We start from the raw sequence: 14,384 nt of genomic DNA, 5'->3' as shown, positions 1-14,384 counted from the left end.
GAATAGTTGGGATGAAGGAGCATGCACAGCTGTGGTCTCAAGCGGCTTGGTGCAACAGGAAATTGTTAGTGGAAGTATGCAAGTGGTAAGAAGTTGTCACCTCCGTTTTCAAAAATAATAGTCAATAAATAAAATATGAATTAATTAATCAAAAAATCAATGATATTTTTATTTCGATTCTATAGATAAAACAAACTTTCACAGATAAACCCTTTGGTCTGAAACTTATAAAAAAAAAAATATCTAGTGAACGAGACTATGGGCCAGGCCCTGGTAATGCTGAGCATCTACAATTACAGATGTATACCCAGCAACAGGTACTTGTACCAACTGTTCAGATTTCTCAGCTATAGGAATCACGGTTGGATCATAATAGGGTGCGTTGATCTGGTGTAGATCGTACTCAAGAGGGGTCGGTATATGATAGGATTTGTATTCAGAAGCTGGATCTTGATAGTAACGAATCCGGGAGTGACTAGGTGAATCTACAGGAGAAACTGGTTCAAATGTTGAAGTTTGATGATAATGATGATGACTTGGGGTGTGGTGTGGGTGATCAGGACTTGGTTGTACAGCCTGCAAGAGATTGATCAATTAATTTACATTAACGCAAAGGTTGTTAAAAAAATTAAAAAAATAAGTTGACAGCATCCACTTGATACCTTTTCCCGGTATTTCTTACCTTTTCGTACATCTTACCTTTTCCCACTATTTTTATCGGCACGGTAGCTATCACAGAAATTTTTTTATTATTATTACTAGAACACAATATATAAATGTAACTTTTTTTTTTTTGCTTTGCATCGAGTCAAAGATAGCATAGCCTCTTTTGACAAAAAAAAAACAATTCAATCATAATTGTGTGGTTTTTATTTAACTAGCTTAAAATATTTTATTGTCTGGAAAAGGATTTTCAATACAAAAAAATCCTACTTTTCAGGAAGAACACTTTTAAACTAAACTTAAGTTAAAATTACTATTTTTTTAATCTGACAATTTTCTCTAAATAATGCTCTGATCTAAATCTGTCTCTGAGAAAATTTGAAAAAAAAAATTTCGGGTAAGAGCAAGAGGCAACATTAGAACTTCAAACTAAAAAAAATATTCCGTAAATTAGGAAGGTTGCCCCATCTCTACCCCTTGTTTGCTATGCTAAAGTTGTTTAGTGCTTTAAGCAAGCTTCTTATTCCGATAAATGGCCCTTGTGTTTTAATAGTCTTCTTGAAGAATTAGAAAAAAGTCACACGTTAGCGTACAGAGTTATGGGTAGAGGAGAAGGCAGCTCCCCTCATACAAAATAATTTATGTGGGGTCTAATGGTGCTCCTTACTTTCAGTTGGAAAATTTATTTTTTTTATTCAATTTCTTCTTTTTTTCGAATCATGCAATGAAATCTCCCCCCCCCCCCTCCGTGAAAAATTTCCGCCACGTGAAAAATCTTCCTCGTGGAAAACCCCACCGCCGAATATTAACCTCGAAAGATTTCCGTATATTTTCCAATAACAGTGCTGTGGGGGGCCATGCAATCAATCTCAAGAAGCATAGTTATTGGAAGTTTTAACTATTCTGAACCAAATGGCTATTTCAAAATATTAATCGGATGTCTCTGGGGGGAAAAGGTGAGGTGAGGGGGCTAGTTACACTTCAATATTTTCAGTCACTTAAAAAGAGCATTATAACTTTTAATTTCGGTTCAAATGAGCCCTCTTCTGATCATCTAAGACCACTGGCACGATACGATCGCCCCTAGCAAAAATAACGAACTATTGAAAAACAAAAACAACCAACAGCATACAAAGCCTTGCAACTCCATCATAAAGTTAATTTCAAAAACCTAAAGCGCAAATTCTATTCTATTTCTTTTGCTTTACGTTGGTACGAAGATAGAAGGACTACTTTAGGCAAAAGGACACAACTGGTAAAGCTGTTTAACTCTTTTAATTAGCCTTAATTATTTCATGACCCAGGAATGAAGTATAAAATCTGCTTAATGTCAGGTTAGATCCAAATTAACCAAGACCTATAACTAAAGTCAGAACCTTAATAAACTATACTTTGATCTTTTTTCAAATTTTCTGTCTCTATTTGAAAAAAAAAGCAACGCCATCTACAATGAAGCCACTTCATCATGACATTTCCAACAAACCCGTAATAAAGTACCAGAGATCCTAAAACACAATTCAATGACAAGGATATCTGAGCACATCATCTATCACATTATCAACAAGTGCAAATCATGAATGCCAAAATCATAAATAGTATTAAAAGGCAATCTGACGAAGATTAAATAGAAAGCAAAGGAAATAGAAAGCTAAAGATGAAAATAGGAAATTGATTAGGAGAAAAACAATTAGCAGATTAACAGATAAAATTAAAAACCTGAAAAACAGAAATCCTTGATAAAAGCAGTAGCAATATCTGGCAGAAATATTGGAAGCGTCAATACTTCAAAAAGGTACTTGACCAAAAGGAAACAGGAACAATAGAAAACAGAAAGCTAAAAGAATGAAATATGAAACGGAATAGGAAATACGAAATAAGTAGAATTTCTTTTTCATAGTATAAATATGACCACCAAAAGATAGGATTTTTACAGGGGGGGGGAAGGAGTGGCAAAAATTTAGAAACAGCTTTCTTTACATCAAAAATCCATGAATTGTAAAATATTACTTTTTCTTTCTATCTTTTTTAGTTTTCTGAGGTAGGGCATTTACCAAAATTTTAAGTTTAATATAGTTTATTTAGCAATTTTACATTTTTGAAACGAGTTGTATGTTGTAATTTATGGTTGTTTCTATAAAAAAAAATTTGACATATGAGGTATTCAATACACAACCAATGGGAGCAAACAGAAGAAAAGGCAGCAAAAGAAATAAAATTTCAGTTGAATTTCAGAAGAAAATAAACCTACGTTGCCTGAGCAACGTGAAGTGTTGCGGCAACCTTTGTCCGGCTTCGCCGGCTAGTGTCGCGAGAGTAACACTTTGGTTTTGTTTCTTCGCTATCGATCAGTAATCACATGATCAAAGGCTATTCCTCAGCGTTGAAAAAACAACAACAAAATAGTATCGAAAGAAGGGACTAAATTGACTTTGCAGCCAGTTGACCTTTATCCTTTTCAATCGTAGACATCGTGACGGATGAAAACTTGGAACAATATCTTATATAATCTAGTTGGTATTATAAAGCTATCTGTAACTTTTCAGGATCAAAATACCATAGATGACACTCTATTAATTATTACGAAACTGCCTCGTTGTTTTACGTTATCGTTTGTACACGTTGCGTAAACACTTAATTCTAGGTTACAGTGGGTATGGGTAGGTTACACCAACTAGCAAAAGTTACAAACCCCTCTTCACTAAAGATGATTGTAGCCTAATAGACGATTATTACTTACAAGTCCCCTACATGTCTTACCGCTGGAACCAACTCGGTCTTACCATCAAATACACTGGAAACAAATAATAAGTACACCAAATAGCAAACTTTGCAAACCCCTTCACTGCCGAAGATGATTATGAACTAATAGCCGACCTTTCCTTACAAATCCCCTACATTTCTCACAATTGGTATCGGCTTATTTTTGGTTTCAGTGTGTACCCTACTACTAAAGTTGCCAACCCCTTAAAACTTTCAAACTAGTATATCTCTTGAAGGAATTTTTGTACCAAAAATGGATGACATATACTTTGATCAGCTCATCAAGAGCTATCGATTGCCGTCGAAAAAAAAAATCTATCTGTCTTAGTTCAAAAGTTGATTTTTTTTTTTTTGCCGTAGGCCAACTTTCTAACGTCACCATTTAGAAAGAAGCAAAGGATAAGCTCCAATTTCTTTAGCAATGATAGAACTTTTAAAGTTTAAGTCCGAAAAAACAAATGATAAACCGAGCCAAAATCACGGCAGCACTTTCGGACCCGTGGGAAAATGCCGCTTTTTTTGCTTCTATAAATTTTTCTATTTATTACTCAAAGAAGATATATTGGCTGTGGGGCCGGGTAACTGCCTCATATATTTAGCACATAGATTTTAGTCCATCTTCAATTTGAAAGTGGTGCCTGCCTGCTAGAACGGAGCTTTCCACTCGAAAGCAGAAACATGGTTTGATGAAATGAAAGATTGGCTGCACAACTTCAGATACTCCTCTCTGACATAGGCTACATAACTCCACTTCACTTCGCACACCATACGCTCTGGCTCGTGGACAAGCAAAAACCATCCTTTTTGGTCCCAGGCAAGAGTTCTGCGGAGCTTTCCGAAATGTATTGCCATATTCATCAATCCAGCCAGAGGTCCACACTTTCCATAAAAACCGCACAGGTTAGACCCTTACCAGTTTCCAGGAATAAGCCGACATCGGCGGCATGAAAAAAAAAAGCGGGACAAAACCAACGTGTTGCTCTCGCAACACAATAGAATTTCAGAGAAAAAAACTGCTTTTCCAAAGCAGCAGGAAATACTATACTGCATTTCTGCGAAAAAAAAAACAACATTTAGAAATAGCGTAAAAAAAATGAAAAGTCTAAATAGAAAAAGACGAATATGTAATATTCATGGGGAATCTAAAACCACCTTTCCTGTCAGGCCTAAATCAAGTTTTGTATTGTATATCAATTTACTAGTCACTTTTGAAGTTTAGGTCTAGCTTAACTTTACTGAGTTTACCAGTTTAAGTCTATTAAGTTTAAACTTGGTGACTTGCACTAGTCAATTGTACAAAATTCGGAAGGTCAGTGCCCTTCTTTGTTTGATTATGTGAGTCTTTATTTACATTTTTTAGGGCCGTTTTTCTGACTTTACTAAGTAATTCTTGTTAAAAAAAAAAAAAAAAAAAAAAAAAAAAAAAAAAAAAAAAAAAAAAAAACTGCTTTTCCGAAGTATCAGAAATCATTTTACTGTATTTCTGCGAAAAAAAACAACATTTACTAAAAGCGTAAAAAAAATGAAAAGTCTAAAGAGAAAAAGAAAAATATATAATATATACGGAGAATCTAAAACCGCCTTTCCTGCCATGCCTAAATCACGTTTGTACTGTATTTCAATTTACTAGTTACTTTTTAAGTTTAGGTTTAGTTTAACTTTACTGAATTTACCAGTTTAGTTTACTAAGTTTAAGTTTGGTGACTTGCACTAGTCACTTGTGCAAAATTTGTCGGAAGGTCAGTGCCATTCTTTGTTTGATTATGTGAGTGTTTATTTAAATTGTTTTTAAGGCTGTTTTTCAGACTTCAGTAAGTAAGTCTTCTTCGAAAAAAAAAAATGCTTTTCTGAAGCAGCAGAAATCATTATACTGCATTTCTGCAAAAAAAAAACATTTAGTAAAAGCGTAAAAAAATGAAAAATCCTAAATAGAAAAAGAAAAATATATAATATACACGGAGAATCTAAAACCGCCTTTCCTGCCATGCCTAAATCACGTTTATACTGTATTCAATTTACTAATTACTTTTTAAGCTAAGATTTAGTTTAACTTTACTAAGTTTACTGTCAAGATAACATTCACGATAAAGTCATACGATAACACTAGCGTCACGATAACAAAATCACGTACCATTTGATAACAGGCCATAGCGTCTTGATAAGAAGGATGGTAAGGCTGTTCGGTTTGGATTTCATCAGCAAAAGCAGAATGCCCTGGATAACCTTGATCACTCCCAATAAAGGGGTAGTGGCTACAATCAGCTGTCGCTTCATAGCCATAATGAGGTAAAGACGTAGAAGGCTGAAAAAATTTGATATAACAGATGAAAAAACTAACGGTGAACAGAAAAAAAAAACAAGAACAAAAATCAAACAAATATTTCGGATTGTTCTATGCAGACGAAATATACTCTCTTCGCTTCCCTTTTTCCTTTCGTTTTCTTTCTCCTTTTTCCTTTCTTTTTCCTTCGTTTCCATTTCCTTCGTTTCCTTTCGTTTTATTCCGCGTTGGATTTTGCTCTCTTAGTTCCCTTTTTACTTTCGTTTTCTTTCTCCTTTTTCCTTCGTTTCCGTTTCCTTCGTTTCCTTTCGTTTCAATCTGCATTGGATTTTTGCCCTCTTCGTTTCCTTTTTCTTTTTCTTTTTCTCCTTTTCCCTTTCTTTATCCTTCGTTTCCGCTTCCTTCGTTTCCTTTCGTTTCATTATGCGTTGGATTTTTGCTCTCTTCATTTCCTTTGACCAGCCATAGACCCATTTGTCATCTCCAGGTTCATTTTTTTGTTTTAGAAAAAAAAAACGATACACAATACATATTATGAATAAGAAAAAAAATGTAATCAGGAAACAGCAAGAAACCGTACCCGCCACGTGATTGGCAGGCTACATTTGAAAATCCGTATTCGTTTGAACAGGGGTTCGATTCCTGGTGTTGTTGAGTATCTGATTTTGAACGGGGGACAGCGGCTTGACCCTGTAAGCTTAGCCCGAGTTGACCAGCTCTAAATGGGTACTTGGAGAAATCGGGGGGGGGGACACGGGAAGTTTCAGATTATTTGCCCCCCCCCACCCCAACCCCACATTACACTCCCGGCCAAAGGCAGAGAATTAGGAGATCGGTACCTGTGCCACACATACGGTGAGTAGGAAAGATTGGCAAAAAGTGATCAATTCTGACAAGTTAAATGATGAAACTCTGACAAGCCTTCCACCTTCCACTTGGTATAAACATTATTCTTCGATTTTTTCGGTGATTAACTATTCAGTGCATTCTGTATATACTCGCCTTCTTACCCCCCTCTTTAGTACAACGCTTTCGCAACGCCATATAGTGCCCATATCTTTTTCTTCCGTAACTGACGCTGTGAAAAGTTTAAAATCTGATTCAATAGTTAAGGATGGTGTTTCTAAGATGCATATGCTGATTGACTGCACCCCCCTTATATCTCACTTTCAGCTTCTTTTTCAAATGTGTCTATGTACTTCATACGTACCTAAGAGTTTTCTGTGTGGCACTGTTTCGTCAATTTTAAAAAGGGTAAGTCACCGACTGATTGTTCCTGCTATCGACCTATTACTGTCTCTTGTAATATTAGCAAGATTTTGAGTATATTCTTCTACCTTTTTTTTACTAAAAATATTATTGAGGGTGAGAACCAATTTGGTTTTCGGTATGGGGTGGGTTGTCAGCATGCGCATAAGATTCTGTCTTCTTTACTGGCTGGTAATTCTTCCAAGGGAAATCGTCTTTATATTTGTGCTTTGGATCTTTCAAAAGCGTTTGATAGTGTGGTCCATACACAGGTCCTTTTTTCTCTGTATAATTCTTGGGTCAATCCCTCTGTTATAATGCTTCTTAGGTTTTGGTATTCAAATTCTTTTCTTCAATTAAGATCTGCACCAGACACTATTATAAGGGTACGAAGAGGAGTTAGGCAGGGCGGTTTGTTCTGACCCCTACGCTTTTAATTTTTGTATTTCTAGTATGCTAGCTAAGATTTCAGGTAAATACCTTTCTAGTCTTACGGAAATTTCTTATCTTGCATATGCTGACAACTTGCTTCTAATTAGCCGCTCCAAAAATGTTTTTCCTAGATGGTCTCTATAGTTTCTGATACTTTCTCTGATATTGACCTCTCACTTAATATAGATAAATGTGAGTTTCATCCCTATAACTGTATTAATGCTACTCCCTTTCACTGTAATAACTTCACTATCCCTCTTGTTGATTGTATTCGATGGCTTGGTATCTCTATTACTAACAATCTTTTGAGCTCGTCAGCATACTGTTTGTGATATAAGTAAAAATATTCAGATTGGCTATGCAAAGATTTTTGCAAACAGAGGGAAGTATAATAGACGTGCGCTGGCCAAACTTTATTCTACTTTCTGTGATCATTCTGTCTTTCATGCTTCAGGTCTTTTCCCCCTTCTTAATAATGGTTTTCAAATTTCAAATTTTGCTAATTTGTTCTGTATCTTCCACCTTGGACAAAAAACCGGACTCTTGTTAGAAAATTTTCAGTTCCTGATATAACTTAATGTTGGAGATTCTTAACAGAAAACTCTCCAGTACAGCTTCTTTGCGCCTATCCCTCACCACCGTTTTATCCATTTTTTTCGTTAATTTTGTGTGTGCATTTGTTTTCCTCTTTATGTTTTTTTTTATATTTATTCTTACTCCACCATATTTACTTTATGTATCGTGTGGGTGAAAAATTAAATAAATAAATAAATAAATATTTGCAGCAAAGAACGAACAATGACCCATAGTCACCAAAAATTTAAAAAACGTTTGGCTAGTGAGAAAAATTATCATTTGCAGCTGATTCAGGAATGGTAACTATTATCTCCAAATAGTCCTGAGAGCAAAATGTTATTTTCAAAACCAATTTATGGGAATGTCGAAAAATAACCAGAAACCCCTCAAAAATAACGTGCGATCGCAACAAAAACTACACCATTAGAATCGCCATAGCCGAAAACCTTGTACAGGAAACTTACAGTCAATTGACTTACAGAAAGTCACTTATTTGCAAGAGTAACACTAATATGTCCTCTTTCTTTTGTTATTACTAAACTTACTGAACTTGAACTTGCTTCGTACTGACCTGGGTAGGACTTGACCCCGTTGGGTAGGGAGCAACTGCCAACTTTCTATTCGCTCGACCAATTTTGCATATCCGTTGCTTGAGACTAGTTGCAGATACTGAAGTCTGATTTGAACAAGGGGGACTAGGTGTAGCTACAGATATATCTCTTTCAGAATTCATAGGAATAGTCTGCTCCACGGACATCTCAATTTCTGCATATTCGACCTCACTGAAAAAAGGGAGCATTAGAAATAAGACTGCAAGAGTGAAAAAAAGACTAAAAAATGTCAAATGAAACAGAACGAACCAACTTTGAGACTCACATTTTTACACAACCGAGATAGAGCGAACATAGGATGGACCTGAAGGATGTCCAACAACGTTCAAGTAAAATATTAATCAGGTTCGTTCAACACTACGTTACTCGAACGAGTAATGACGTTACTTGACCGTTTGACTAAGTTTGAGTAAAATATTAAACATGTTCGTTTCACACTACGCTACTCGTACAAGTAGCCACGTTACTCGACCGTTTAACAACGCTCAAGTAAAATATTAACCGCGTTCATTTGAAACTACGTTACCCGAACGAGTATCCATGTTACTTGACTGTTTAACAACGTTCGTGTAAATAAATTTAAAAAAAAGCAAAAATGCACAGCATGTAAGGAATACAAATAAAAGCACAACATAAACATCGCTATATCATCACTAAACATCACTGTATCAGGGAAAAAATGACTGAGAGGATTGCTAGCACTCATCTTTTTCTGAGTACCAGCACTCAGATATTTAGCGATGTTTTCAAGCAGCACTAGCGGGTCGGCAAGTGTAAAACGAGAAATAATCTTTCGGCTTCCATACTACCTACATAAATATAATAAAAGTTTAGTGTCCTTAAAATAGCATCTCCTTAACTAAAGAAGGTCTTTATTCCGCATTAAAGGCTGGAAACCAGAAGGAAACAGAGTTGTTGGAGAGCAAAAACTATGGTAAAGTTTACACAAACCTCGGCGGCTATACTGGCGAGATTGGGCGAGATTTGGCTATTATACGGCAAGATGCGTCTGCAACTAGATCGCCTGCCTTTATAAATCCCAGAGAAGTTTGTACCAGATTCAAACTGCCACCTGGAACTTACTGCCTAGTGCCATCTACGTTTGACCGAGGTGAAGGGAGCGAATTTATTATTAGAGTATTTACTGAAAAATCTAACTCAATGCAGTAAGTCTTTTCCTCTTTTTTTCTACTATTTAGGATTAGTTCGAACTGGGGCCATAAAATATTACCGCGCTGGGGCTATATAGCTGCACTAAATACCAAGCACATAAAAAAAGAATTGTTTCTTTTTTTTTATAATTTGGCTATTATACAGCGAAATTTAGATCTATTTGGCGAGATTTTATTATAGGAAATAAGGATACGCTGTAAAACACTTGCTACCAGAGAAGAAGATTTAGCCAGAAAAAGTAATGTGCTTTAGACCATGTTCAACCTCACTGGAAAAGGAAAGCATTAGAAATCAGATGTGAAAAAGAAAATGAAGATTGGGAAATGTCGAATTTAACAAAAAGAATCAAATACGAGGCTCAAATTTCTGGGCAGCCGAAAGAGAAGGAATCTCCAAAACATAAGATGTTCCTGGAGTATTCCCAACAATATTTGAACGAGGAATTAACCACCCTCTACTGCATGATTAATTTTGATAGTCTTCTAGTGTGTTCCTAATCTTTCAGCACATTCAACCCCACTTGAAATCGAAAGAACCTTTAATTATTGATTATTGTGGTTGAAAGCATTTGTTTAGCATAAAAGATATGTCTCAAAAGAAGAGGGCGTATTCCACAATTGAATTCAAAAATGAGCAGAAAAATGAAAAATGTTCTTTTACTCTAAATATGGTAGAGAGGAACAACCACTATGGACAATACCTGAAAAGCTTTAAACCTTCGTCAAAAATGCTCTCCCAAAATAAATTCCTTCGCATCTGCCTAGGGGGGTTGCTTTTAATAATAACTGGTATACGGCTATTTACCTTAAGACGTAGTTAACTGATACTATACAATGTGGACGCGAGGAGCGACTATTGTGGACGATAGTTGCATAGCTCTGAATCCAAACGTAACCTCCACCACGAGTTAGAAATCGGTAATACTTCGTTGTAACTTGTCCTTTGTACAATACTGAAAGAAATATTCACTTAGAAGAAGTATCCTAAATGATGACAATAATTCCAGCACACGGGGAAAGGATGCTGGAAACTATGACAACCATCTTCTCTAAGTGGACTTAGAATATTTTCTAGAAAATAAACAAAGGCACTTCTAAAAATTTTGGGAGGAGAAAGGACAATTTTATTTCTCTTTTCGATTCTTTTTTAAGGAAAATACAACATAAAGATATATTTTTCGAAATCTAGAGGGCATTAATTGTGTGTCCTCTTACACACAGAGGAGGGATGACGGAAACTACGACAATTGTCTTCTCTAAGAGGTCATAGAATGCCAGCTAGAAATTAAAAAAGGAATTTTTTATAATCAGGGGGGGCTAGTTTTTAATTTTTGTTGAATATATAACAAAAAGATATTCATCAAAATCTATGGGGAGGCATTAACTTCAAGAAGAGAGGGAAGGAATATGGAAACAATGAACCACTATTTCTTACCGGTCGTAGAGTACCAGCTATAAAAAAAAATAAAGCTTGTTTCAGAATAGGGGGGGGGGGGGGGTATTAGCGGTATTTTTTACGATTTTTTTATGAAAACAACAAAAAGTTATTATTTTCCAAAAAGAAAATTATACCAAATGTTGACAATAATTCTAGTGTAGAGAGACAGGAGAATGTATAAACTATGACAACTATCTTCTCTGAGCAGTCTTGGAATATTTTCTGGCCCTTTTTATATTTAGCTGGTAGATAAGATTTAGCTAGAATACTCCCAAACAAGCAGAAATACGCGCTAGAAAATAAATTATTACTATTGTTATCACTATACTGTTATACTGCAGAATATTGCTATATTATTATACTGTATGAATGTGACATTAAAACCTATGAAAACAGGATTTTTCAAAGATTTTTTTTTCTCAACGGTGCGACTATCAAGCAGCTTAGGCAGTATGCGAACTTGTCTATCCATTTCTACCCCAACGCTACCTAGGATTTTCTTTCTACAAGTACATAAAGCCATATATTTTTTTGAAATTGTATTAATTGAAATTTGAGATTTTTGTACTATTGGAAATTAAGAAATTTTTTAACTTTCGTCTATTTGAAATTTATCCCATTGTTATGTTTGGCGCAGTGGATTCGACCTTAGCTTGGTAATACGGGACCCAGAGATCGAATCACGCTGCAGGAATGCACTGCAGGGCCGAGGCAGGGACCTTAGTAGTCACGAAGCGTCGTTAATTCTTAAATAATTGAAAATTCTTAATACATGTGCTGATGCATGTAGCCACTTAACAGAAGAAAGAATAATATGTTTGATTCATATTTTGTCGACAGTAGAACGTCTGACTCATTCACAGTGCTTAAACATCACGACATTATCCTATTCTGTAAGAAGCCAAAATTTTACAGAGCTTCTGCCATTTAGTTTGCTATTTTTTATGATATTTAGCATAGTTTATATATTATGTAGCATAATTAGATGTTGTCTAGTATAATATATAAGCACAATATTTATAATATTTTAGTATAGTTTATAGTAATCTTTCGAAATGACTATGCAGGACTTCTATGCGACCCTCTGTCACTTAAAAAAACTCAGTTTTATCTAATCTACACGTCAGTCTTCGTGCTGACAGCGAAATCAAACTGTATGCAAAATTATTTTACCCTGCTTATTTGTTTTCACGATCAAGGGCATATCCAGGATTTTTCAAGGGGGAGATATTTTTTCGGGAGGTATTCAACCCCCCCCCCCTGGATACGGCCTAGTTCACGATCATTGGCTTAACTTCCCTCAGAAATGCACGATTTTGCCACTAGCCCACAGGTTCAATTTTCACCCAAAGGACACCATACTTAAATCATTTTAATCATTAGTTTCAAATCTGCCCACTCGTCGAGACAAAATTATGATATTACTCTGAGTTTTACTTTGAGATTGTTCAAAACTTAATATAAATAAACAAAACAAAACAGGCAAATGACCCGAAGCAAAACTTACTTGGGCTTACAACCCAAGTACACATACAAATAAAAACAATACGATAAAGGAGCGGAAAAAGAAAAAAGAAAAGAAAAGAAAAGGAATAGAAACGACAAAAAATATTCTTTTAGAAGAGAGGAAAAATTCATTTCTTCGACGGTTTTCAATCAATTTTCTGCCAATTTTCGACCTTCTTTTCAATTTACAAAAGAATTTAAAGCAAGTTTTAAGGATGTAATTTATTAGATGGATAAATCCGAACATAGACGTTGAAAAATTAAAACCACAGGACTGCCAAAAATAAAATACCAAAAGATAAAATACAAATACAAGGCGAACATAAGCCCTAATGGCCAAGAAAAAATTAAATTGATACAAATTAATTGACTGGACTTCAGAGAATTTATGCAACGTTCGAAAAAAGTATTCAAATCCTTAATCTCGCTTTTCTCCGAATCAGTTTTCCATTAGTAAGATATTTTCACTCTCAGGTAGCAATATGTACAATTTTGTTCTCTATCGCCGGAAATAACGAATCGAACACCACAATCTTTCACCACTAATCGAACTGCCGACAAAACTAGAATCGAACAAAGGTTATATATTGATGAGAGGCAATATTTTATTAACATGAGAGACAGATCTTGGAGATAGCTAATATATTTAATTTTAATAAAATAGTCGAAATCATATGATCTCCTCTTTATCATAATTTTTTTCTCTATCGACTAAGTTGTCAACAGAAACGAAAAATCGAATATGATGGTTGCGGTGACCTCAGTAACGTTGTACGAAACGAATTCTAGCAACAGCAGCAACAGTGGCAACAACAACAAAAAATCAAAAGCTCGTTTTGAAAACAACCGGCAAGTGAGCGAGAATTTGACCGAGAAAAAAACCTATCATGTGAAGCTGATTTAGGAATGGAAACTATTATTTCGATTAATTCTAATGGTAAAGGTTTATTGCGAAAAAGAAACTACCGGAATTTGAAAAAACAGCCTGAAACTCAAAAAAAAAAAATGTGTTGGGCCGAAACTAAAACAACATCATAGCCCTTTTACCATAACCGAAAGGATAATTACATAGCCGAAAGGAGAATTACATAGCCCATTAGCCGAAAGGGGAATTACCATGGCCGAAAGAACAATTACATAGCCGAAAGTAGAATTACCATAACGCACTTAAAAGAATTACAGTCGCCCAACTTGAGGAACAAGAAAAGCAAAACTTTCATTTGGAAAGCAGTGAAGTGTTTCCTTTCTTTATTCTTCTTGTTTTTATCGCTAATAGAGGGGCGCTGAAGCATCATAGAAAGATGTTGGAGAGCTCATTTGAAAGTTATACGTGCTTGTTGTATGCAACAAAATATAATATATATAGAAAGTGCAATTTTTCGCAAAAACTGCATCTTCATATTAAGGCCGTATCCAAGGAAAGGGGTTAGGGGGTTTGAACATCCTCCTCCCGAAATGTTTATCCAACTCGTAAAAACCAAACAAAAATGAAAATAGACCAATTTTTGATGCGTTTTTAAAGTTGTTTTTGTATCCTCCTCCCCCGAAAAAATCTTTTTATAACAACGCCTATCCACCCCCACGAAATTGTTTTGTTTGCACGTTTGACTTGTATTTCGTCGACAGATAAAGCTAGATTCGAACGGAGGTTATATATTGATGAGAGCCAACCGATTAATTCATCTTGGAGCCACCAA

The 14,384-nt window shown here is 35.4% G+C and overlaps 1 protein-coding gene across 1 annotated transcript; it reads right to left on the bottom strand.

The window, feature by feature from the left end:
• Positions 1 to 148: 148 nt before the first annotated feature.
• On the bottom strand, positions 149 to 10,714 carry LOC136039266 (uncharacterized). The gene is made up of 4 exons (XM_065722843.1): positions 10,549 to 10,714; positions 8,532 to 8,742; positions 5,555 to 5,725; positions 149 to 576 (listed from the first exon to the last, which is right to left on the bottom strand). The coding sequence occupies exons 2-4, from the start codon at positions 8,715 to 8,717 to the stop codon at positions 244 to 246; spliced, it is 690 nt and encodes a 229-aa protein (XP_065578915.1). The 5' UTR covers positions 8,718 to 8,742; positions 10,549 to 10,714; the 3' UTR covers positions 149 to 243.
• Positions 10,715 to 14,384: the final 3,670 nt, after the last annotated feature.

This window comes from Artemia franciscana, chromosome 19 (assembly GCF_032884065.1).
Source record: "Artemia franciscana chromosome 19, ASM3288406v1, whole genome shotgun sequence".
NCBI classification, from domain to species: Eukaryota; Metazoa; Arthropoda; class Branchiopoda; order Anostraca; family Artemiidae; genus Artemia; species Artemia franciscana.
Note: the sequence above shows the minus strand (reverse complement) of the source record. Positions and strands in the feature narration are given on the sequence as shown.